Genomic DNA, 23817 nt, shown 5'->3' with positions numbered 1-23817 from the left:
ACATTTCATGGAAACTGATACATATGATCTCGTAGAGGACGACAAATTCAGAGCCATTCTACTCTTTAAAAGTGGATGACCAGCGGAGCTGTGTACAACTATAAAGCAAATAAAAAACAACAAAATATTGCGCAAGTATGCACTTCTTTAGGTTTATTTGTATTATCGTTTGTCTCGTCACCACTGTCAATATTGCTTCATGGTCACTATGATAGCAGGCCAAGGGCTCTGTGAGGACACTGGAACTCTTCTTCGTGAACGTTAGGTCTGTGCACGACCGTGGGCCATCGCGTTGGTCTCGGGGTGACCTTGAAGGCCGAGCCTTTGCAAGAGAAACGCAGTGAACCACTTTTCGTCGGGACGAGACACGTAGACGTTATGGTCACCCACAATGCCGTCGGGATCGGGGTCCACTGGGAGGATCCACGCAAATGGGTCCTTCATAAATTCTTCAAGGTCCCTCTTTGTTGTTCCGGGATGAACGTATACCGTGATGACAATTCCGTTCTCAGTCTGTACGGTAACCGCATTAGCTGGAACTAGCGGAAACTGCCTTCTGTGGCAACTCGGTCCAGTCTTTCTGTTCAAGGCGAGGGCTAAGGTAGCCAATTCGATTGGCGACCACTCGGCCATGATCCTTATCCCCCGTATTCAAGCTGCATGCGCGAGGGGCTTGGATTTGATCTAAGGCCAGACGGCCAGTATATGGCACGTCAAATTTCACCCAAATGCGCACTGCATCACGAGCGTCCCCTTCCATGTACTCGATCTCTCGAAGTACGCCAACGGAACCGTTCACGACTCCGTCTTTTACGTCGATCTTGAACGTGACCATGTAGGGCTTGCCCCGAGCGAGCAGCACCGTAACTTGCCCATTTCTACACGCCTCATACCGACCACTTTGGCCTGTGTGGGAACATACTCGTCGTCGGACCTGTATCCGTGGTGCAGATGAACCGCTCTAGCCTCGTGTACCTCTCCCACACCCTGTAGGGCAACATCGATGTTGAACGCATCGACTTCCTTATTGGAGAATAGTCACACAATCCCGAGCGCAAAGACCAATGCTCTATCGGCGCTGACGAACTGACTCTCGGTGACGCCACCTTTACCGTTTGGAGCGCCCTCCGATCCCCGATTTTCGTAAGAATTGCCAAGAACGCGGGATCCTTTTGACGCAGAGCGTGCCGCAATGGGAAGTGGAAAGATGATACGATTTCCCCTCCGGGCTCTACACCTTGTGACCGCGTGCGGGCCTAAATATCTTTTCAGTACGAACCGGAGGCAGTTGTCGCAGATAACCGCACATTATGATGTCCAGACTACCGAACGGCTCGTCGTACTTGTACGTAATCTACACGTCGTTCACCTATAGAGTCGTACCCTCTACGGGCTCATACCCCCTTAAGCAATGGCTCATACCCCCCGTAAAAACAACCCACATTATGATAGTTTTTGCACATGAACATCACAAAATGATGGAAACTAGCTAAGGCAGCTCGAAATCACTAATGCATTAGGTAATTAATAAATGAATAGGCAATTAACCGTATTCTGAATAATAATTTTTCAAACACCCTTTGATCTTGGGACTTGTACAAATGAAGCAAGCAGTCTCTACATAGTGTTCATGCTTGTTACATCTGAGTTACATCTGCAAAGGTAAGAATACCTTTTACTTGGTTCGCTTCTTCCATGTGTGACACGTAGTTATAGGAATTGCACAGTACATTTGCACAGTTGATTTCCTTCAGGTTAACGATGTTTAATAAACATTTGGCTTCAACCGCTGACCATTTGATGCCATACTGTTAAATTTTATGTAAGGAGTTGGCTTCTGCTTCTTTTCAATATCGCTATCGTTATCACCCCTCTGTATGCAATACACCCCATGGCAGCTTGTGAGAACCTTGAATAAAAGAAATGAAACTGCCAATATTCACAAGCACAACAAGCGGTCTTTGCAAGTCGTGTCGGGGTAAACAAGTGGCTTCCATAGAACACATGCCGAAGTGGCTCCACCTGACAACGTCCACAAGAGGATGATTCGCCACAGACCACCTCCGGACAATATTGTTGCTCTTGTAAACTGTCATACAAGACCAACAATTTGTTTTTCAGATCTTGGTTGAAATTATGCGTACCAGAGTGGCGACACCTTTGGAGCGTTTCGATGAGCACAGTAGGCAATACGATGGCGAAAGATGATGAAATACGCATCCCAGATGCAACATCCTGAATATTTGGGGGTATCTTCCGCAAATTAGACTCACTTCCACATGCCAATGGTGGTATTAGTTGCAACATCCTGCTGCTGTCACAGTAAAAACGTTCAGATAGGGATGAATCAAAACATGCTGATCGTTAAAGCGCCTATGTACTTGGTATATCTTCCCTAACCACCAATATTTCTTTTTGCTAATTTATTGCACATTGTACGAAAAATATATAACAAAGCGAGCAGAAGGACGAAACTTAAATATTGAGAGCTAGGCAAGCAATATATAATAATTATAGAACAATATGATAAAAAAATTCCCATCATCCCTGTGTGTTGCCGCCTCAGGCAAGTGCTGCATGTCTTCACTTCTCACAGCAGAAACCGCCGCGACCTGGACGGGGCGTCACGTGATATTCAGCGTCGTCTTCACCACACGGATACGCCAAAACGGGTCAACCCTTGCCGGGTCGGTGTTGCCGCATTCGCTCGTGGCGTTGTAGTCGACGAGGTGAACGTTCAGCAGCAGTATCGCCATGTTCGGACGCAGGTTGGTTGACGGTCTTGTCAGGTCCTTGCACTGCGCAGGCAGCAATAAAGGTACTTAAAAAAAAACAGTTTCAGGCGCTGTCTGTGCCATTACGTCATGCATGCAATACGGTATCCCATGATCGTGGTTGTTGTTGCAGTTTAAAAAAATGCGCATAGTTGCTGACGATATGAAGTGACTTATACCAGACTAAAAAGTATAGAGACCGTTTTTTCATACAATACTCCGTGTCTCAAGTGTAGCAAGCAATGGTGTCGGGGCTAGAAAGAATTATCTCGCTATCGGCATTTGAAACCAAGAAAGTCGTTTGCCTCATATGATACAAACATATATGCATGCACTTTCATAATATGCAACGTTTACCTCTCATATTTTGATGCTGCAAGACATGCCCTAACTATTCAGTGAAACGCCTCGCAGAGACACGAACTTGTTTTATCGCACAACGAGTGGAGCGACACTATTTGCCAGCCAGCGGTCACAGCACACTGCTTGTCCTTGCGACCAAAATAAGGTACATCGCATTACCGATGCACAAAGCTGCACTGCGGTTCTAATTAATACATGAATCATGTAGAACAACACTACTTGCGTATGTCACTCCACTCCTAGACAGTACAACAAAAGTTATCGCAGATGCCCTTATAAGCACATGAATATCGCGATTCGGCATCCCATCCGTGATTACAACAGAGAGAGACCGACCGTTCGAAAGTGCGCCCGAGGCTACAGCCTCGCCATACATCACGTAAATCCGACTGCGTATCACCAGCAAACCTACGGACATGTCTAGCGTCGACACAGGCAACTTAAGGCAGCCCCGATGGCCCATGACGTCTCTAAAAACTGGGTGAATGTCCTTACAGTAGTACGTTTGGGTCTCCGTACTGCTCCTAAGAAAGTTTTTCACAGTTGCCTAGCCCAGATCGTTTATGGTGCCACACTGCGTCTTCAAGCCGCATTCCTCCAGCCCTTCTCGCGGTCCACAACCTGGGATGCACCCTTTTTTCTTCAACGACTGCAACACGTTCACCACGCTTCGAAACATCCTGCCTCGCCAGAAGACCGCAGAAGCTCCCTTCACCTTCAAGGACATGAATATGGCACCCTATGTTTTTCTAAGGACCAACGCCTCTAGACGGTCGCCGGGGCCTCCATGTACAGGACCACATTATTTTTAGACCGCAAGCCGAAGTAGTTCACAATTAGCGTCAAGGACAAGCCAGCAGTCATTTCCGTTGACAGGCTGAAGCTCCTTTCAGCGGCAACACCGCCGTTCACCGTTTTGTGATTGCCCCGTTTTCTCCTTTTTCTACTACTTCGACGTCAAAAGCGCGTTCACAGACGAAGAGAGTCCATCTCTCCAGGCGCGGCACTTGTGGAGAAGTCTGGGCATGCAACGCACCACGCCGGCAAAACAAGAAGCAGGAGAGGCACGATCTTGGTGTTCGAAAGAAAATAATCAGTCAGCAGGGTTAGTGTTGTCTTGTAAGAAGGTTGTGTCTTCGGTGTTTCCTGTTCTCGCGACACAAGTAACTAAGTTCTCCTGCGTTCATCTGCACTCGCCCAGCTCGCGGCGCGTCCAAACCATATTTTGGGGTAAGACAGATGGTCACTCCGGTTGGCCGTGGGTCATAAATCACTGCGGTGTGGAATGAGCCAAGCACTGGAACCTTCTGCCTTGAAATTTGAAGTAGCGTGATACAGGCACTGTTGAGCTGCACTCTGGCAGGAAAAACGTTTCTGGGGTGCATTTTAGTCCGAAGTCTGCCAGTTGCTTCATGCCTCGTTCAGCTTCACACATCTTACGTTTTATGGGCTGGTTCGAAATATGCAAGAACGACGCTGGAGTCTTGTTTCTCAGCATGCTTTCGCAGTGAAATGTACAGCAAACACGTCGCTGATGCATTGTTACCGTAAGTTTTTCTCGCCACACAGCAGCAGCGGAAACCGGAGAATGTCTGCGTTCTCAAGATCTCGGTTTGCATATCAGGCTGGCCGCCAAGGTGCTCTTATAAAAATTTAAAAAATACCCCACAGTGAGCACTTTGGCCAGGAAGAACACAGTCCATTTCTTCAACTGTTACTGTTGACAGACTGATCTACCATTAACTGCTAGCAAAATGGAAATGCAAACTTTATACCGCACTGAATGCCCCTATGCTGAGCGAGCTTGCCATGAGATGCTCATGGTTTAACAAGCACAGATTCACTTCAGCTCAAAGTTTAGTATGCCATGGTCCCCTCAAGCAAACAAGCTGTATACAGTTTATGACTCTTTCAACGTTGTTTACTGCGATGAACTAAGAGTCGGTGACACTCAGATATAAACACCTGCTTAATCCGTCGGCAGTCCTTAACACTGTAATGGCGTCTAGTGTGCCGAGCCAAGAGGAAATAAACTAGGAGGGATCATTGCGTCATCCAGCCTGCGTGGAACCCTCCATGAAACCAAATCCTTTGATGTTCAAAATTGCGCCGTGTTATGTATTCAAGCTCAAATTTGGTGAGGAATTATAATTGGTGTCGTACTATTTTCAGCACATGGAGCTTTTCAAAGTTAATCCAGAGCTTTCCCTATGGAGTGTGGGCCCAATGCTTGAAATCTGATACCCGGCGTATTGGCCGAGGACGCATTTCATCCACAGCTTTCAGTGCGGAGCCCTTTAGAAGCCTGGGATGTTGTCTGTCCAATGTCGTTGGGTGTCACACAGCAAGGCTGATAATAAAACTAGTCAAGAGAGGGCGCCACAGCCTCTTGGACGTCATGCACTCAGCTTGATATCAAGACTAGTTGAGAGAGGGTGCCATAGCCTCTTAGACGTCATGGACCCAGAGTAATCAAGTAAGCAAGTAAGTGATGCTGATCCCTTTTGACCCAAGGCAGGCGTTTGTCAACGCCACAGGAGATGTTGAAAGTATGAAAAGGAAAGAAAGTAAGGCGTAGAAAGTAAGGAGAGAAAGAACATAAAACGCAGTTTTGTCACAGTCACAGTCCGAGTCCGTCTGGTTGGGCCGGTTCGTTGTGTTCCAGGCTCCAGTTGCCTCGGATTTCACCAATTAAATCTAGTTGAGAGTGGGTGCCACAGCCTCTTGGACGTCACGCACCCAGGTTGATAACAAAACTAGTCAAGAGAGGACGCCACAGCCTCTTGGACGTGACGCACCTAGGTTGATACCAAATCTAGTTGAGAGAGGGTGCCACATCTTCTCTGAATAGAATCGACTCATTTGGTTGTGGAAGTTCATAGTGTTTCGTTTTTGCTCGTTTAACCTAGGTAGGACATTAGGCAGTATAACAGCAAGAGCTTGGTGGCGCAACCGACCACTCCGTACCAGAGGGGTTGCTTATAACATCCATCCATCCATAGACCCTGTGAACAAAGAGCCGGTCTTTCTCGCCACGGACGCCTAACAATTGGCATGAATCGATCGACAACGGGCACTTGCTCGCGAAAGCCAGCGACGCCAAAGGGCCGATTCGTCTGTGCGACAAGGTGAAGCAGAAGGCAAGCGCCAGCGAAGGGTGGAACATCCCCAGCTTCGTCAGGCAGCAGTCAAGGTTCAGCAACAGTGAAGAAAAGCGAATCCTACCGTTAAAGCTCAGGAAGGTCAAGCGAAGCGGCTGAAAAAGCAAGCTAACCCTAATTTGCTTAAAGGTCAAATGAAAGCTGCACGCAAACATAGACAAGTTAATCCCGAACTTATAGTTCAGCAAGCTCAAACCAAACGGCAGAAAAGGCAAGCGAATCCCCCACGTCAAGTTCGAGACACAAAGGCGAAACTTCGGAGAGCACCAGCTAACCCCCGCGTCTTCAACACGAAGTCGAGGTGAGACAGCAGCAATGGCAGCTTCTGGAGATTGGCGGAGTGGACGTTCCACTCAAGCGGGACTACTTAAATCGATCCTTTGGCCATAGAGTAAGGCGTGTGATAGGCTGTGCTTCAATAAAGCGTTGATGAAGATCGGCAACATTTGCAACCTTGAATCAAGAGCCAGTGGCCTTGGAGTACTCGGACGAGAATTCTCCGCAACATTGAACACGAATTTCAGTGAGTACCAAGTTAGCTCAACTTGTAAAGATTCAGTTATAGCCGGAAGAGTGCCAGCGATGAGTGTGACATGTAGCTACACTTACGTAATCCAAGCGCCCAACAGGCCTCGGCTAACCCAGTGGTGGAAAGATTGATTGCGCCTCGCGTAACCTTCATGAGCACATTCGCCAACTAACCCATGGCAGTAGCCAATATAGAATCAAAGGTCAAGTGGTTAATGTCCCGATCGATGAGCAAAAGACGGTCCAGTGCCTGCCGCGCAACATTGCCGACGATGTAGCGATAAACGTGCAAATTAAACGTAAACTCCTTAGCAAACGGTCCCGCTCGTGAAGAAATATAGCTTCCATGCATGGTTGAAACATTTGGAAATATCTACCCTATATCGGTACCTAAATATCAAGATTGATTGGACCCGCTTGGCCCAACTTGACCACAACGAAAGCTGTAACAGTGGCGAATCACTGCTCCGCTCTTCCGACAGCTTCCATGTTGACTGGAACTGCATCAATTTTTTTTAGTGGATGCGGCACTTCTTCGACTGCCATGCCATAGTTATGACTGCAGAGGGGGATTACTAAAACCTACCGTGTGTTTAGACGCGGCCATCACGCGTTGCGCTGACTCATGCCCCGTCAGTCAATTTGCGCAATGCTCTCTCCTACCTCTGTATTTCTCCAATGGCCCTAGTAATGTGAGGCGTGTTGATAAGTATGCCATGCTAAACTATGCTATGCAGAAACATTGATTTTAGTACGGATACAATGCAAATGCCGAAAGGCTCACCTTTTTCGCTAGAGTATCCTCGTCCTCAAAGAGGAAAATTAGGGATGGCACATATCTCCTAAATGCCATATTGATGTCGGGGTGTACTCGGATACGAGATGAGGTTGAACCTATTTTACATGGCTGCGAAAAAATAAAAGCATGAAATGGCGTAAATCTACCCGTACATGTCCCTTCCATTGTATATGCGATCCAAACGGTACTCTAAATACTGCGGGTCTGTGAGCGGCACCGGAGTTCTCTTCACGAAGTTGTCACTCAGTGGCCGTGCGCACGGGCACGGCCACTAAGGAAATCAAGTGAGGAAAAAGAGCAAAGCACTTCCACAAAATGCAAAATATTTTACGCCCTCCTAAAAGTGCTAATTTGAATGAAATCCGGCAAGGAACTGTATGAATAGCGATTCCAGATATTTAAAAACCACGCTAACACCCAATAAGGGAAGAGCCACTGAGTCTGCCCTTTAACCTTAAAATATGTATCAGCTTTCAATGAACCATGGAACTTAATAACTCATTGTAAGTATGACCGAGCCAAATCGGAAGGTTTAGGCAGCTGCTATATGACGAACTAATGAAGTGAAGAGTTGAAATCACTAACTACCCGTTAAACTTAAAGTATATTTAAAGTAAACGTACGCATTGTGAACACAACGATATGATAATCTAATCTGGCGAGTATCAGCATTCCGTGAACCATGGTCACCGTGACCTTAATAACTCAATGCAAGTATGACCGAGCCAAATAGTACGATTGAGGCGTCTGCTCCATGAAGAACTAAGAAAGGGAAGAGTTGAAATCACGCCTAGAAATATAGATAGTGCTATAGGTTCACAGGTAGAAAAAGAATTTGAATTTATTAACAGTACGCGAAGGAAAGCATCAGGGTTGAGACGACGTTTAGACGTGGGCACTTGTGCTTAGTCAGGGAAACAACTGCTTTTCCTGGCTGCGTTTGCAGGTACAGATATTTTTTTTCCGAAAAGCGAGCAATGAAAAGACAACCAAGGAGAAAAGTAGAGCTTACGAGACGGCAAATATTCTAAGCGGGCTAAAACAGATTTAAAAGTATTCCCAAGACGGCGGTTTTTATTGTGCCAGGGCGGGCGCTGGGGAGGTGGTGGGTTTCACATTCGGTCTCATAACAAACCGATAATTTACATGTCTCGTCCTTTACATTCAGCTCTTTCTTTCCTACATTTGGGACCACGACCAAGACTTTTGGATGATGCTTCAAAATTGTCTACGAAAAAGTGAGTTTCGCGTAGTTCGTATATCTATTTCCTAACAGGATGAATGAAAGGTAATGCTGGTTGCAGGAACAGATAAACTTACCACGACGTCAAAGCTCGTCGCAAAGAACTGGTTGCAGTAGCTGTGGAGCAATGCGATATTCACAGCCCTTCGATATGTATAGGCTTGTGACCTATTGTACACAAGTGTGGCCAACTCGAAAGAGAGGCCCACCTGGACCTTCGAGTTGTTGTAGCGGTGGTCTTTCGACATCAGCGCTGCACTCCTCTTCTGTGGACAGAACAGAAACAACAATATAAGCGATGTAAAAAAACAAGTTCAGTGCTAAAATTACGTATGCCGAAAGCATGCTGTAATGAGGAGTCAGAATTCACTTTGACCCTCTCAGATTTTGTACGACCAACATGAATCTAGGTGAACAAGTGTTCTTGCACTTTGCCCCATCGAAAAGCACCTACCCTTGCATGGTTCCGACCTTCGACCTTAAGTTCAGTAGCGCAATACCAAAGCCACTAAGCCAGAATGGTCTGTTAAACATGTTTTCAGGAGGGTCGTCGGCTGGCTAAGACCCAAACTTATTCAACAATTATTACTTTCGTGAACCTGTCTGTTCAAAGAAGTCGAGAGCTCAGTCTGCATTTAAAATACGCGTCCCATGGCGGCTGCTTTGCGTATGCAACCAAGTCTCTGTCTTCGCCCTAAATGGTTAAGCACTTTGCAGACGCAGAAGCGTTCGCGTCATTACCTGGAACGAATTATTGACGTTTCGTCATACTCGTGAATTGGGTTACGATAAACATATTGGCTTATGTCTCAACACGCAACACAGTGTGCCACAGAGCACACTGCTAGACATTACAAGTATCAGTGACGTTCTAACACGTTGAAGCGCAGCGCGAAGTTGCACGAAATCAGCGATTAGTAGACAAGAGGTTGGGAAAATTAAATGGACGAGATATAAAACGTCATGAGGAGATGAGGGCGTCTTCTCACCTGGCACATCACTAGAGCGTCAGATATAATGCACACATTTCGCATTGATGCACACTAAATTAAGGTGCCCTTAGAAGGGAGTAGACGCGCCATTGTAATGTATACTTTATTGAAAATTATCGCCCTATTTCGTTAACTTCAACAACGTGCAAATTATAGGAACACATCATTCATAAGCATCTAACTAATTTCCTCGACGAGCATAATGTACTGGCAGCTGCTCAACACGGTTTCAGACGAGGGTATTCCACATGCACTCAGCTGGTCGAAACAATCCATGATCTTGCAACTGCAATCAACGAAGGAAAACAAACTAATGTTATCTTTATGGACTTTCGAAAAGCTTTCGATAAGGTTTCGCACAAGAAACTGCTTCATAAACTCAGTTTTATTGTAACTAATAAACAGATATTAACATGGATACAATCGTATCTATCTGATCGCCGTCAGTTTGTCGAACTGCATAAAACTTGCTCCAATTATGTTCCTGTCGATTCTGGTGTTCCCCAGAGATCCGTCCTCGGCCCCCTACTGTTTTTAATGTTTATTAATGATATTGTTAAAAACCTGTCAGTACGTGTTAAGTTATATGCGGACGACTGCGTGCTGTATGAGAAAATAAGTTCGACTGATGATCAAGTTAGGCTGAATAATGATTTTGCAAAAATAGTTTCTTGGTGTGAGAAGTGGCAAATGTCAATTAACATTGATAAAACCGTATTTATGATAATAACACTTAAAAAGATCCCTCTTCTATATTACTACACTGCAAATAATAATTTTCTTCATGAAGTCACAGAATATAAGTATCTAGGTCTATGGATCTCTGATAATCTTTCTTGGACCAGGCATGTCGACTATGTTCCAGCAAACGCTCTCCGAAAGCTTTTTTTCTTACGACGCTCGCTTAAGCTAGCAACCCCTGGTACACGCCTCCTTGCCTACAACAGTATTATTAGAACAATCTTAGAATATGCAGTCATTATCTGGAACCCTTTTACAAAGGTAAACATAAATAAACTTGAAAGAATCCAAAAGAAAGCAGTAAGGTTTATCTATAACACTTACGGGTGAGCATCAGTCAGTGACCTCCTCAAAAAAAGTGGTTTACCCTCTATTCCTAACAGAAATCGCATATGTCGCTTAAAGTTTTTCTATCAATTAATTCTTAATAATTTCAAAGTTCACACCTCCAATATCCTTATCTATTCCTCGGGGTACCAAACTAGAAATCGCCATTCTGTTTCTATAACACCATTAAATCCGCGAGTTAATTGTTTTAAATATTCCTTTTTTCCAAGGACCATCACTGATTGGAATAACCTCACGGATGATGTTGTCAGACAGACATCATTACATTTATTTCAAGAGCATTTGAATTGATTGTTGTTAATTGACCTTGTCGCTGTATTCTCTTGTTGAATTTTTATGTGCAATTTTGTTCTCTTTATGTCTGTAATTCTGTATCTTAACACAATGTTTCCCACCTGCTATGATCTTATGTACAAGATCGCAGTATCCATAAAAAAATAAAAATAAATAAATAAATAAATAACTGTCTTGCTTTCGTGCCATTGGCGGTGTTTAGTATAGCGGGTTCGTAACGACTGTAGCGCGTAGCACACAAAGTGCCGTGTAATGTAGAGCTATTCCATGCTCACTTTATTCCAATCTCTAGACGTCAAGTTTACCTAAGCACCGATGAATGCATAAGCGTTGACTCACAGCATTGTTTGAACAGTCCAATCGAACGCTCTCCTAGGTATTAGAAGGTAACCCTAATTTGCTTTAAAATCAGAAAGCACTACTTTCTTGATAGGGTTTTTCGGATCTGATTGGCTGACAAGAGTCCAAAACAGCACAGACTTGGTCAGGAACTAGGCGGGGCCGAGCGCAGTGAAAGTAGATAACCGGATGGGGAGGGTGGTGGCAACGTCAGCGATTGACCCGCTTCGCTTTCATTAGTTTAAATTAACTTGTTAAAAATTACAGTGGTGTGCAAAGGAAGGTGAAAAATGCCACTAAACTTGGTCCTCAGTGAAGAATAGCTGGCAGAACTATGTCGTAGGCATGCCGAATGGGCTCGACAACGTTATACCTTCCCGCAAAAGTTGTTATTATGCGCAGAGAAATCTATTTTCCCCAGCAGCTCCGAGTAGCCAGTGACGATGTTCTTGAGGGACATCGAACTTTTCTTCCTTTCGGAAAGGGGTAGCTTTCGTTATCGTAAACGAAAATCTGTCCTATTTTGCATATTAATGCATGTTTAGTGCGCACACGCACTGTATCCGGGGCGCGTGCTCTCGGGTTGGTGACATCACTTGACAGACAGGCGAAATGGGCGCAGATATAAAAAAATATTGAGCAAAACTAGGATGGGTGATGGTGAAAAAAAAAGCGTAAATAAGGAAATTATTCTTTTATTTCTTTCAGCGTAATAATTAATAATCTGTGTGGACGTATCCTATCAGATGGCAGTTCTCACAATTTTCCTGAGGTCGCGTGAGAAACAGGCGTAATTGGGGTCGTCGCAATTTTTTTTTTACTTATCGTTCGTGAGTAGTGGTGGATATGTAATGGGAAGAGAATTAAAAAGATTTGGGTTGTACTGACCAAAGTTTCATGGAAAAATACGGATTCCTGCACTGATACGGAAGTTTTGCAATACTAATATTAAAGTTGTACGGGCAGCGTTGCGGTATTTTATACTTGTTATTGCGGGTATATGTTGTAAGCCTCGCGCGTTTTCTAAAAGACGCGTGTAGCATGACACCCTTCTTTTAAATACCGGCACTTAACAATTAAACTAAGCTAAATTGGTGCCCCAGCATGCGCTATGAACTGTATTTCCCACGACACTTGTATTCGTGTTAAAAGTTCATAATTAAGAACACTGGTGCACAAATTTTGATATACACCATATGTGCACACCCAGTGTGAACTGACGTGCGTGTTCCATCCTGCGGAATGGCAAACGTTTTTTGCCCGATGCGTGCGGTGGGTGGGTGGTGTGGCGCGCGGCTCAAACGTAAATCAGCCCTTAGCACGCACTGCTATTGTAAGGCCACCGAGTAGCTTTTTAACGAGATAATCAAGTCCATGCGCTCCGCAATAGAGTACTCCCTAATCTGGAACATGTCGGCATAGCAGCGTCAGAGTATCTGCTAAAAAGAAGCGAAATAGCCCAAACACAAAGTCACACGGTGCTGGAGCGCTGGCCCTGATACATCCACAAAAGGCTGCAAAATAGAAGTGAGGCGTGCAGACAGGACGCAAGAGTAGAGAAAGGGACAACTTCTCTACTCTGTTGCCCACTTCTCTAACTCTTGTGTCCTGTCTGCACGCCTCACTTCTATTTTGCATAATGAATCTTTACCAACTAGCTCAGCTTTCTGTCTTTCTAAAAATACAGCTGCTGCTTTTCGAGAAACATTGTTGACTTGATAAAGTGCACAAGTCGAGGACCAAAACATTTCATCTCGTTGCAAGAGACAAATTTTTGAGAAATTATTTTCAGAAAAATAATAAGATTATCCATACCGCACAGAAAAAAATTGCTTTGTTCGCTTTCCTATGCCCACGCTTTGGTCACTTCCTAGCGACGGCTCGCCCACGTTAAATGAAACTAATAGGACGTGTGCGTGAACGCCAAGGCAAAGTAACTGAACGAAGTAACTGGAGGAAATGAATGTCCCCTGATCTGCTTTGCGGCGATTGTTACTGTGGGAGAGCAAGTAGAAAAGTTATAATAGTGCTCTAATAACGTTCAGTGCTTTCGCTTAACAACAGGGTGACAAAGTTCTTATCTCCGATAAAGTTTTGCGGTGGCCTTATGGCACTCGTAGTTGCGGCATTCCGTGGCACCAAGAGTCAGGATTTCAGAGGCGGTTGCTTTTGCCGTGCTTTGGGCACAAGAATACCGGTAACGTTTTAGCCGCCATGCTTTGAACATCAATTTAACTAATAATGTAAAACTACTTGACAAGAATAGCTTTCAGCATCGTCTTGCGCTGGGCACCACGAAGCAAATTTTTGTCGTTAAAAGCGGCAACTGCTAAAACCTAAAAGTGGTCTTGTGCAAAAAATTTGGCGAATGTTTCAAAATAATAACTGTCGTATAAATATATAATATTGTACAGCCACTAAAAGCATAATAAATTTAAGCCGGCTGTCTTGTAAGGTTCTTCTTCAACCTCTGTGCAATGTACCGTCCTCCCTCTAAGTGCACTACACCAAGAAGGGTATACGCGCACAAAGGCATGCCACACCTACTCACTGAGAGGGAATGTCGTGGTGTCATTCAAACCTCACAAAGTAGAGGGGTGTGCATGATTCGGCGGTGGTCAAGGTGAAGCTGGTCAGCGGAAGGAATGTCACGTGCCTCTCTGGCGCATGCGCACAAATTTTCAAGCGGTTCGATTGCAGCCATAGAAGGACGCCATCGTCATCGACATCACTTCCTTTGCCCCGCCGACGTGGTACGGTCGCTGCGATGTAGGGGTGTTCGTGTATTGCAGCAGAAATTTAGCTACCTTTGCTGCTTTTATGCTGTGTTGTGGATGATTACTCGGTACAAGAAGACTCTTTAGGCACACGTCGAAGCGTAACCTTTTTCTGAAATAGCCAACAGCCACCGTGCTTGCGAAGCCAACGGCGATTTCTTCGTTCCTTGATATAACTGGTTCTGCAACTCCGCTGCCAGCTGTGATGCAGTGTCGTCGGAAATGAGCCTGTAGCGAACGGTTGCTCCTCAACACAGCACTGCGCAGGAGTTCTGTCTGTCTCCAAATTATAACAAAATGCATGTGTTTTTTCCATCTTTTCTTCATAAAGGTATTGCTTGATGACAGGTTACTACACCGCATTTCGGTAGGTTGGCACAAGCGCGAACTGTAATGGCGTGAAATCTTTTAAAAATGATTTTCGTACACAGTTGAACTACGCCGCGTCATGTAGTTCGCTTGAAGTGGCTATAAACACGGAGCTTGCAAACACTAGGTTTTGACAGAGGTCAGGATGACTTAATTTGTCGTAAATATTAAATGATCGCGAAGTCATTATTTGCTCTCTTGCTCAGACTGCACAGGATGCGAGGTCATGAATATTTACCTTATACTTTCACGCCTGCGAGCTTAACCATTACGGCTTTGTTTGGTTTTACTTATTTAAAGCACACATCCGAGTAACGGACTGTAATGCACAGCTGACTGCTACTCATTTTCTTGCTCTTTCAGGATACAACGCCCAGAATCACCCGCCAACAACAACAACAAAAAAACATGTCCAGTATACAAAAAGAAACATGTCCAGTATAGCTAAGGTGCAAATGCATCTAATACCTTGAATACTGAAGCAGCTTCGCATGATCACAGCTACGTTTCTGTTATTCCGAAGCTCTACTGATTGAATAGTGTAATAAATGTCTGATGCAATTTTCACAGCACTTCCAATTTGTCACACCTTTATTAACAGTAGCTCGTTTAGCTCCCTGTGGCATCAACTGCAGAGCGCGTGAATAGCTTTGATAATTTATCAACGCTCCAGTAAGGTCGCTTAAACATACGCATAAACCGACCCGACAATAATGGCGCCCAAAAAATGAACTGAGTTGTTACGGCTCATAGCATTACAGGGTGGTACGCTCACATACTGGGTTATTTAAAGCTAACACTCTCTAGGACCGTATAGATTTCAAAGCATTGTTGGACTTGCGTGTTTTTATTGAAATACTGTGAATAATTGTAGACTATGTTTGTAGAATGTCTAAAGTGAAAATGTTGGTAGGAGGTATGAAATAATTGACGATAAGGCGTAAAATGTTGTAAAAAGTTTCATAGAATGTTAACAAAGTCTAAAATCATGCTTCTATTTAATGTAGGTGGCCACTTATTGGCACAATGTTACTAGGTTGTCAAAGGAAAGCGCTACTAAATTCTTAACACGACCTTTACAGAAAGTGCGTTAACATGCTTCAATTTAATGAACGTTGATAGAACGTCTAATCAAAAGTGTTTCTAGACAGTTAGTAGAATGTTTGCAGACAGCAGATGTAGACGTTTCAAATTAACGTTCGTGGACAATTGTTTCTAGGAAGTTACTAGGAAGTTGTTAGGAAGTCTAAAGCCCATTGGATGGATTGCATTTATGAGCTAGTAGGTTCTAATAGGAATTGTATAAAGGCGGTCTGAAAAATGTTGCTAGACATTTTTACAACAATTAGCACACGCTCCGTATAGGGACCACACGACGGAAACGGTGCGGTTGTCAGGACAGCTAATAGCTTTGTTTGGCAATTGCCCCGCTTTTCCTGCTGGTCGGCGGTCAGACTTCTCCACCGATTCACCAGCCAGTGATGCCGCGCAACACAATTTCGAGGGGCGCCTTCGTCACCAAGCGCGGATTAGCTCCGAGACACAGGTGTCTCCGCTGTAGAGCTGTGGGACGGTTGAAGGCTTGGATGTTTGTCCGTAGTGGCGCTGTGGCGCGTTTGCCCTCCGCTTGGGCTGGCGGATGCAAAGCGCATCCGTCATTGACGGATGCTGCGCTTCTCACACCAAGACGCGACGTCTTCGTGAGCGCCAGCTCGCTGCAGCTTTGCTTAGGCCGACTACGACAGTGTGTGGCAGCTGTCCCATGGCAAATGGTCGGATTAGTAATATGGGGTCTGCGTGAATTAAGACAGCAAAAGAAGGCGCAGGCATGCGGCCGTTGTCATGACAACGTTTTCACGCTGTCATCAGTCCGTTATTGTAACGCTGCCCACCTCATCTCACGCTGTCGTGATCCTGATGTGATGTTCTCATGGCATGGTACGGTCACAGCGGCGCTGTCACGAGCTCAATCGCAACGACACCATCACTGTTCTAACGCTACTGTGTCACCTACCAAGACATGTGCACAATATTTTGTGCCATTTTCATCAAACACCGTGATCGACGCCAGCAGTACACTTAGGAAGCGTTGCTCCATTTGTTTTCTGAGGTTCCCGAAAGCTATTCTCATACTTTTACAAAATCTTTCGCTGGTTTCGGCAACAATTTTTCAGCAGTGATATGCGGATCTCTTGCCGCTGTTCCCCTGAATTTGCCCACATTCTAAATCACAAACCTGTAAAATGTCCTACCAATCAGGAGTAATGTCTTCGAAAACATGAGTATCAGTAGCGAACCAGGTGCTCCATGACACCAGAGCAGTTTTGTGGGAGAAGTGAATAGGATATCATATGTATCGGGGCCCACTAGTGCTGAGGGAATCAAACACACGTTCATGCTGCTGCATAAAAAAAAACAAATAATGTTATGCCGGAGAGTGTATGAACCAATATTCATAGGATAAACAATAAATGTAAACTACTGCTGTGTCACAGAAATAAATCTCTCTGGACCTCTTAATGGGGTGTCAACACATTGTAGACGACGTGCAGGCCATATTAAGTGTTTATGTAGAGGTAAGGATCGGAGGAACTGGAGACACTCGTTTCATGTCGCAAGTATTCCTCGTTCGCTCCCATAGACTACGGCAAAGATTTATTCCATGAAAATATCATTCATATTGAGTCTCCGTAATTAGAGATCGGATCAATACAAGAAGGGATGCGCTTCGCGGTAATGGCGATCATTTAATTGAATTAGTGCGAACGTGGAGTAAGCATCCAAGCACTCTGTTTCAACTCGCACATAATTGTACGCACGGGAATACTTGTTCAAAAAGATTGTCCAGTGAAAGATGACATAGTTTAGGTTGCAGTTGATGCCAGAGAACGTGTTCTGGAGGCTGGCTTTTATATGTCCGAAGTGTAGAACTACTCACCAAATCAGGATACCTCTTTCCCCAACTGACGCTTTTGCCAGGTAATGTAGCCGTGTCCCAGACGGATGGTGGCGTGCATTCACATAGCCTCGGGTTGTACATCCAACCGACAGAGCTGATCGCAATGACGGTGTCTGCGTGCGACGACCTGCAGTGAGTGGTGCACATACGCGCAATGAAATTTTTTTCAGAGATAGACTAAAAGAAGATCAAACCATTTTGCAGGTGCTTCAATGGTTAGCAAATGTTGTTGCATAGCTAGTTGGTTCATACAGAACTTTTTGTTGGGCTAGTTGGTGCATGTTACTGAAGTACTAAAGCGCCAAGCAGACGGCACAAGAAGAGACACGGACGAGCGCATTGTGTCTCTTCTTGTGTCGCCTGTTTGGCGCTTTAGTACTTCAGTAGTTGGTTCATGACTGGTAAACAAATGTTACGCCGCTAAGCGCACAAAGACGAAGTGAGACACAAACTACATTTGCGGTCGTCGACTTCCATTAGTTTATTCAAAAGAAATCGAGCAATTTTATACGTGACACCTAAGTGCAATTGGTCATAGGAAAAATAAACTAACATGTGCACTAGTAACTAAGAACCACTCGTAAGCTACTGACCATTAGGGGGGATACCAAAGTATCTGCAGTGACCTTAACTAAACTGTCAAGGCAGGCACATTGGAAAATACATGAATATAGGGTGCGAAACCCAGCAGCGAACCAAATGGGGCAGCTGCACGTCCGAATTTTGGCGGTGATTACGCGCTAGCCATTATCAATCCCATTTCTTTTACACTTAGTGGTAGTAATGGCGTGCTAATGTGCACTGCCTGTTCTTTTTTATTACGGACATCTCGACTACCTGTCTATCAGCATGCTTTCTTGCTTTCCTTAGAATATCGTTTGGTCCAGGAGCGATGCCCGACCACAGTACTTTGAGTGCTTTTCAGTACCAAGTTCTCCGCCATTTTTGCCAATTGACCGCCAAGAAGTGGTCTTCCGCACGATATTTGAAGAATCGTCTAGCTTGTCGGACATAAACCCAGCCACAGCTTAGAGAAATATTGTGAAGCACATCCTTAAGGCATTCGGTGTAGCGTGTGGCATGATTCCCGGAAAACGCAGCCGGCAGTTCAGCTGCCATCAAAGGGCAAATCTTGGGCCAGATTGCATGGAGCGAAAACACAATCTGGCTACGACCTTCACTACATTGTGTGACAGCTTAGGTATACGTACGCCATTACGCACGCATTCATATTTGTCCTTTGGATTGTGCAGTTTTTCCCGTGATTTATTGTCTGAGTGAGCCTTTGGAACACCCGTAATAAAGATGGGAGGAAAGCAAGCGTCTTTCAAGCAGCTAATCTGATTGTGAAAACCTCTAACAAGATTGCGCTCGTGTGATTTCATTATTGCCAAATTTAGTCATCTCTTTGCTATTCTCCTCTTGATAAGTTTACAATGTGCGTCTTTAAATGGTAAAACGCTGTTCCTTGTCCTGTGGTTATACATCCAGCATCCATGGACCTTCATGGAGCTAAGTTTAAAGTTCAGAAATGGAATTGAGGTATCGTGTGGACAATTCGCAAGTGAAACCTAGTCCGCCAGATTCTGTCAAGAAGGTGTAGGTTAATTCTGCCACAGCAACGTCAAGGCAAGTCTCAGTTGGATGTAGGAGCGCAATTAAGTCATCCACCATCATTATCAGCAGCCTGGCTACGCCCACTGCAGGGCAAAGGCGTTTCCCACACTTCTCCAACTACTCCGGTCTCCAACTACTCCGGTTAATCCACATATCAGTAAATCTTAACTAAATTACGCTTGCTGATTTTGACAGTTGCTGCGCTTCTCAGTGGATAAAAGCGAACAATATGTCTGCCAGCATGGATACATGTCTCATGCAGGCGTCTTACCGGCTTCGCAATCATACGAGTTTTAAGTCGTATATCAGGAAACCTTTCGGGTTTCAATTCATCGTCGGTGCATCGTACTACTCTAATTTGTAATGGACATCTGGGCGATGTTACTGCAGCGCCCAATCGGAGAGGCGCTTTGCATTTAAATTACCCAGGTATATATATCCTAAATACAGTTAAATCCTACAGGTGTATACGGCTTCTTCTTTCTTATCTTTCAGATTTCTTTTATTCACTCATGGCTACTAGCCCAATGGTAGTTCTTGAGTTTGATTACTTTAAGAAGTGGACATTATTTGTTCCATAAATGAAATGTCTATTTGACTAATTAAAAACGTTTGCTAATTACATCTCAAGCTAGTTAACTTACGGAATATATTGCATTTGGCCGATTCTAACCATTCACTTCAAAGTTAAAGCCCACCTGAAGATAAGTGTAACGATGAAATATGTTTTAAGGTGTGCCTCCCCAAATATGAGGCAAGATGCATTGGTGGTCAGTGCCTTTTGAGCTTCCATCTATAAAAGGCGTTTTCGGTAAAAAAAGTAGGTACGAGAAAAGTGCAATATTACCCTATGTTTGACACTGCTTGTGTCAGAACCTGTTTTCGTTCCACATTTAAAAACGCGTGGGCCTCGGGAAATCACTGGCTTCTCGACGTTTGAATTGATATTGCTCCGGCTGAATAAATCCCAAAGAAAATAAAAAAAATTCGGACACTGATCACCCGATGCCTTTCCACAACATCAAAAGAAAAACACCCTATGTTGTGACCTTTAACCATCGTTTTCATCAACTGGCCAGTCGCGTAGGCACTTTGTAGGGCATGGCGCAATACGGGTTATAATTTTTTCAAAAGTCTGTGTATATAGTACTGATGTTGTGTGATTCCTACCCGTACCACTTTGTGCTTATTGACTTGTGTTTAGAAGCTACAAGAGTCAGTGTGTTGTCTTCTCGCTGTAGTATCGGTTTGTGTTGCAAGCAACCCTTCAGTGGGTGCAATAAAATGAACTAGAATAAGGCCGACAAAAATTGAACAAGTCCCGTTACTCTCCAACGTGCCTGAACAGCTTGACGCTACAAAGAGATAAGACAGAGTCAGATGCTTTATACGTGCAAGTGAAAAATGGACAGGCCATACACTCACATGCACATACATTCAAGATGCAGAATACTATGTAATATTTATTAAACAGCCACTTGAATCCTGTCAGTGGTTAATGTTTGTTTTTTAACAGCAACTGTGGCGTCTGTCTTGTGTGTACATCGGAAAGCTCCATCGTCACCTTCATTAACGGCATTGCTGCCGACAAAAACCAAGAGACGCAGTTGAAATCTTGCGCAAGCATTCAATAGCCTGTGAACACAGTGAATATATCTCCATGCAGTAAGACAAACTTGCACTCGAAATTGCTGGAGTAATTAAAGCTAGAACACAATGTACGCACGTTTAGGGTAAAGTATGTTGGATATGCGTAAGCCATCGTCAGTGGGATGAAAATGACCGCACAGGGCAGCAAACTGCATACCAGCAAGTAAGTGGCCATTGCTTCTGATGCGTGTTTATATGTGTTTGAATTAGGAGCATAAATGATGCAGCCGTGCAGATCAATTGATGTTAAAGTAGTAGCAGTTCTGGGGAGGACGTGACGTGACCCACTAGAAAAAAAGAAGAATGGCACGTGCTTAGCACGCTAAGCATTCTGCAACGAAGCGAATGGTCACAGTGGCAAAGCAACGAAACCTGCTTAGCCCTTTATTCATTGCGGAAGAAACTTTTCTTTTTTTCGCCAAGTACAAAATGTCTAGCTAGAACATTGGGCCAACACTGAATGACAGACAGCAAGCGCCGTTTGTTTGCTTAGAGCAGGAACGCAGGATGAGGAAAAAGATGTCTGGTGGCACGTGACTGGCTTTCTTTTGAAAGTGGGGTTGGAGGAGACAGACGGATCCGAGATCTACGGCTGCAGTCATATCACACACGTGATTTAGAGAAAATGAAATGTACACGTGTCCTTCATACGGGATAATGAGTGGTCGGGACGAATTCCAAAGGAATAAAAAACTGACCTGGGGTGAAGCCCACTTCCACGTTTTCTGCCTGGCGTTTCCTCCCGCTACTGCAGAAAAAGTTTCCGCCAAATATTTTTTCCCTTTCGTTAATACTTATTATCGAGGTGTTTATACATTTATATTGCAAATAGACACCTTTTTTTCTCGTTTCGATGCGTGCCGTCATTACAGGGTGAATTATAATGCTAAAAAAAAACATGCCGAATATTTATCGGCCGCAGCAAGTGGTCAAACGCAAATTGTTTGCGCTGTAGTCATTAATGCGTCAGCGATAATGGTTTAAGGTTTAAAGTGGGTGATAACGCAGTATTCGATTTATTAGTTGTAAATATATCATTCCGGGCGTCAATATCCTAGTGCAGACATATGCGGTGTCATTCTGGAAACTATAGGATACCGCACGTAAACGTGTGCCAAGACGTGATGTCAGTGCTCAGAGTAGGCTCCTGCTGCACGAATACTGACAGCACTGTGGATATTGTTCTTGTTCTCATGAGAAAGCTTAAGGCAGGAGCAGTTACACTTGTCACTTATCGTTTAACTAGACTGCAGCCACTATTGAACAGGCAGTAACGGAGCATGCTGAAAACAGTACTCAATAGGCAATAGGGCATCAATCTAGAAAAATATCGACAGTATATGTTTTATATAGCCTTTATATAGTATGTAGTGGAGAGATAATTCATTATTTAGCTTCCAGATCTTCGCCAATTCATAACGTAGCTTCATAGGAGAGACCAATACTATAAGATGAGTATTTTTCTCAAATGGTATGCTGAAATACGTAAAGAATAGCGAACTTGGAGCGTGGTTGATGGTCGTTCTGGTCAACATTGGAAACAAATATTCTGGTGCTGGATGCAATATCTCCTGTCCGCTAATTCGCTTGCCAAAACTGTCTAGATAGCTGTGTGAAGACGAAAAGGTGCAGCACGTTCGTAGGCAGCACTGCTTCGTGTTGTTTACTTACTCGATGGCTTCTTTGAACAGATTGGCGAAGTTGGCATAGTGTTCTCCTCGCCTGCCGTAATCGTACAGGCCCATCGCCAGTATCGTTTTTTGGGTAAGGTCGTTACCTTGCATATTCTTGAGTTCCTGCGATGGCGCAAATGAGGAGGGAAAAATCACAGATTTAGTTCTTTTTGCCAGAGAAAGTGCAAAAAAAAAAGAAAGTGGCAAAAATCCCTGCTTTTGTATTTGGTACGTGTTTAATGCTGAATCTGAAACCGCTATCGACATATATTTTTGTTGGGTATCTGCATTTAGTGTGAACAACAGCGACAAAAAAATTACTCGCCATTCCGACCCTGGGAAAATGAATGTGCAGCGAAACTGTTGAAATGAAAACCACCACTACAGCTGCTGAGGGTGCTAGGCAATGCTTTATTGCTTTAGAGTAATGATAGTAGTGTTAATTTTGACAGCACGCCACCGCCCTTAGCGGTACTGCAAGAACATTGAAATGAGTTGCTACGCTCATTGTTTAGGACACGAAAGGCTAGTGGCGTCACTGCCCACGGAGCAAGCTGTCGCTACCGCGGCAGCTTGTGGAAAAGTATTCTCTACGGGGAAACGTAATGCTTGATTATCAGGGGAGCCTTAGTAACAATTATGTGCTTCAGATGCTTGTTTTGTGTTTGTTCTTTATTGAAACGCATGCTGTTCAGCATGTTCTACGCGGGTCGCGAAAGAATGCAGTCACTGTTCGCTTCACTTTGCTGAGTGCTTGAAGCCTCTGCCTTACGGGGGTACGAGCCACCACTCCTGGTCCAGCACAGCCGCCGGGATCAGCCCACATTTTCGCTAGCGGGCGAGGACAGGAAAAATGCCATCCAACGGGAGGCTAACTGCTTGTAAATTCCAATATAGCATGGTATATTGACAGATCCTTTTATATATTTTGCTCATATACGTTTCTTGTTGATGTTCTCGCTCTCACTCTATCTCCCTCTCTCTCTCTCTTTCTATATATATATATATATATATATATATATATATATATATATATATATATATATATATATACGGAGAGAGAGAGGAAGGGGTCAGCGGAGGTCAGAGTACAGGTTTCCTATATCCAGGTGGGGGTACATGGACCGTCTTCGTGGTCGCACAAACGCTGCAGTACCTTAAAACAAACTACAAAAATTCCCTTGGCAGCT

The 23817-nt window shown here is 44.4% G+C and overlaps 1 protein-coding gene and 1 pseudogene across 1 annotated transcript in view; one reads left to right on the top strand and one right to left on the bottom strand.

Annotated features, from left to right (window-relative positions):
- Positions 1 to 2408: 2408 nt before the first annotated feature.
- Positions 2409 to 23817, bottom strand: part of LOC135914985 (uncharacterized) — a 40470-nt gene continuing 19061 nt past the window's right edge. The window contains exons 6-10 of the mRNA XM_065447919.1: positions 22626 to 22750; positions 17667 to 17814; positions 8946 to 9134; positions 7611 to 7733; positions 2409 to 2798 (exon numbers count right to left, since the gene is read on the bottom strand). Of these exons, the coding sequence (XP_065303991.1) occupies positions 2625 to 2798; positions 7611 to 7733; positions 8946 to 9134; positions 17667 to 17814; positions 22626 to 22750 (759 nt within the window). The 3' untranslated portion in view covers positions 2409 to 2624. The remainder of the gene's footprint in view (positions 2799 to 7610; positions 7734 to 8945; positions 9135 to 17666; positions 17815 to 22625; positions 22751 to 23817) is intronic.
- LOC135915009 (uncharacterized) lies at positions 3764 to 7345 on the top strand (annotated as a pseudogene).

This window comes from Dermacentor albipictus, chromosome 9 (genome assembly GCF_038994185.2).
Source record: "Dermacentor albipictus isolate Rhodes 1998 colony chromosome 9, USDA_Dalb.pri_finalv2, whole genome shotgun sequence".
Classification (NCBI taxonomy): Eukaryota; Metazoa; Arthropoda; class Arachnida; order Ixodida; family Ixodidae; genus Dermacentor; species Dermacentor albipictus.
Note: the sequence above shows the minus strand (reverse complement) of the source record. Positions and strands in the feature narration are given on the sequence as shown.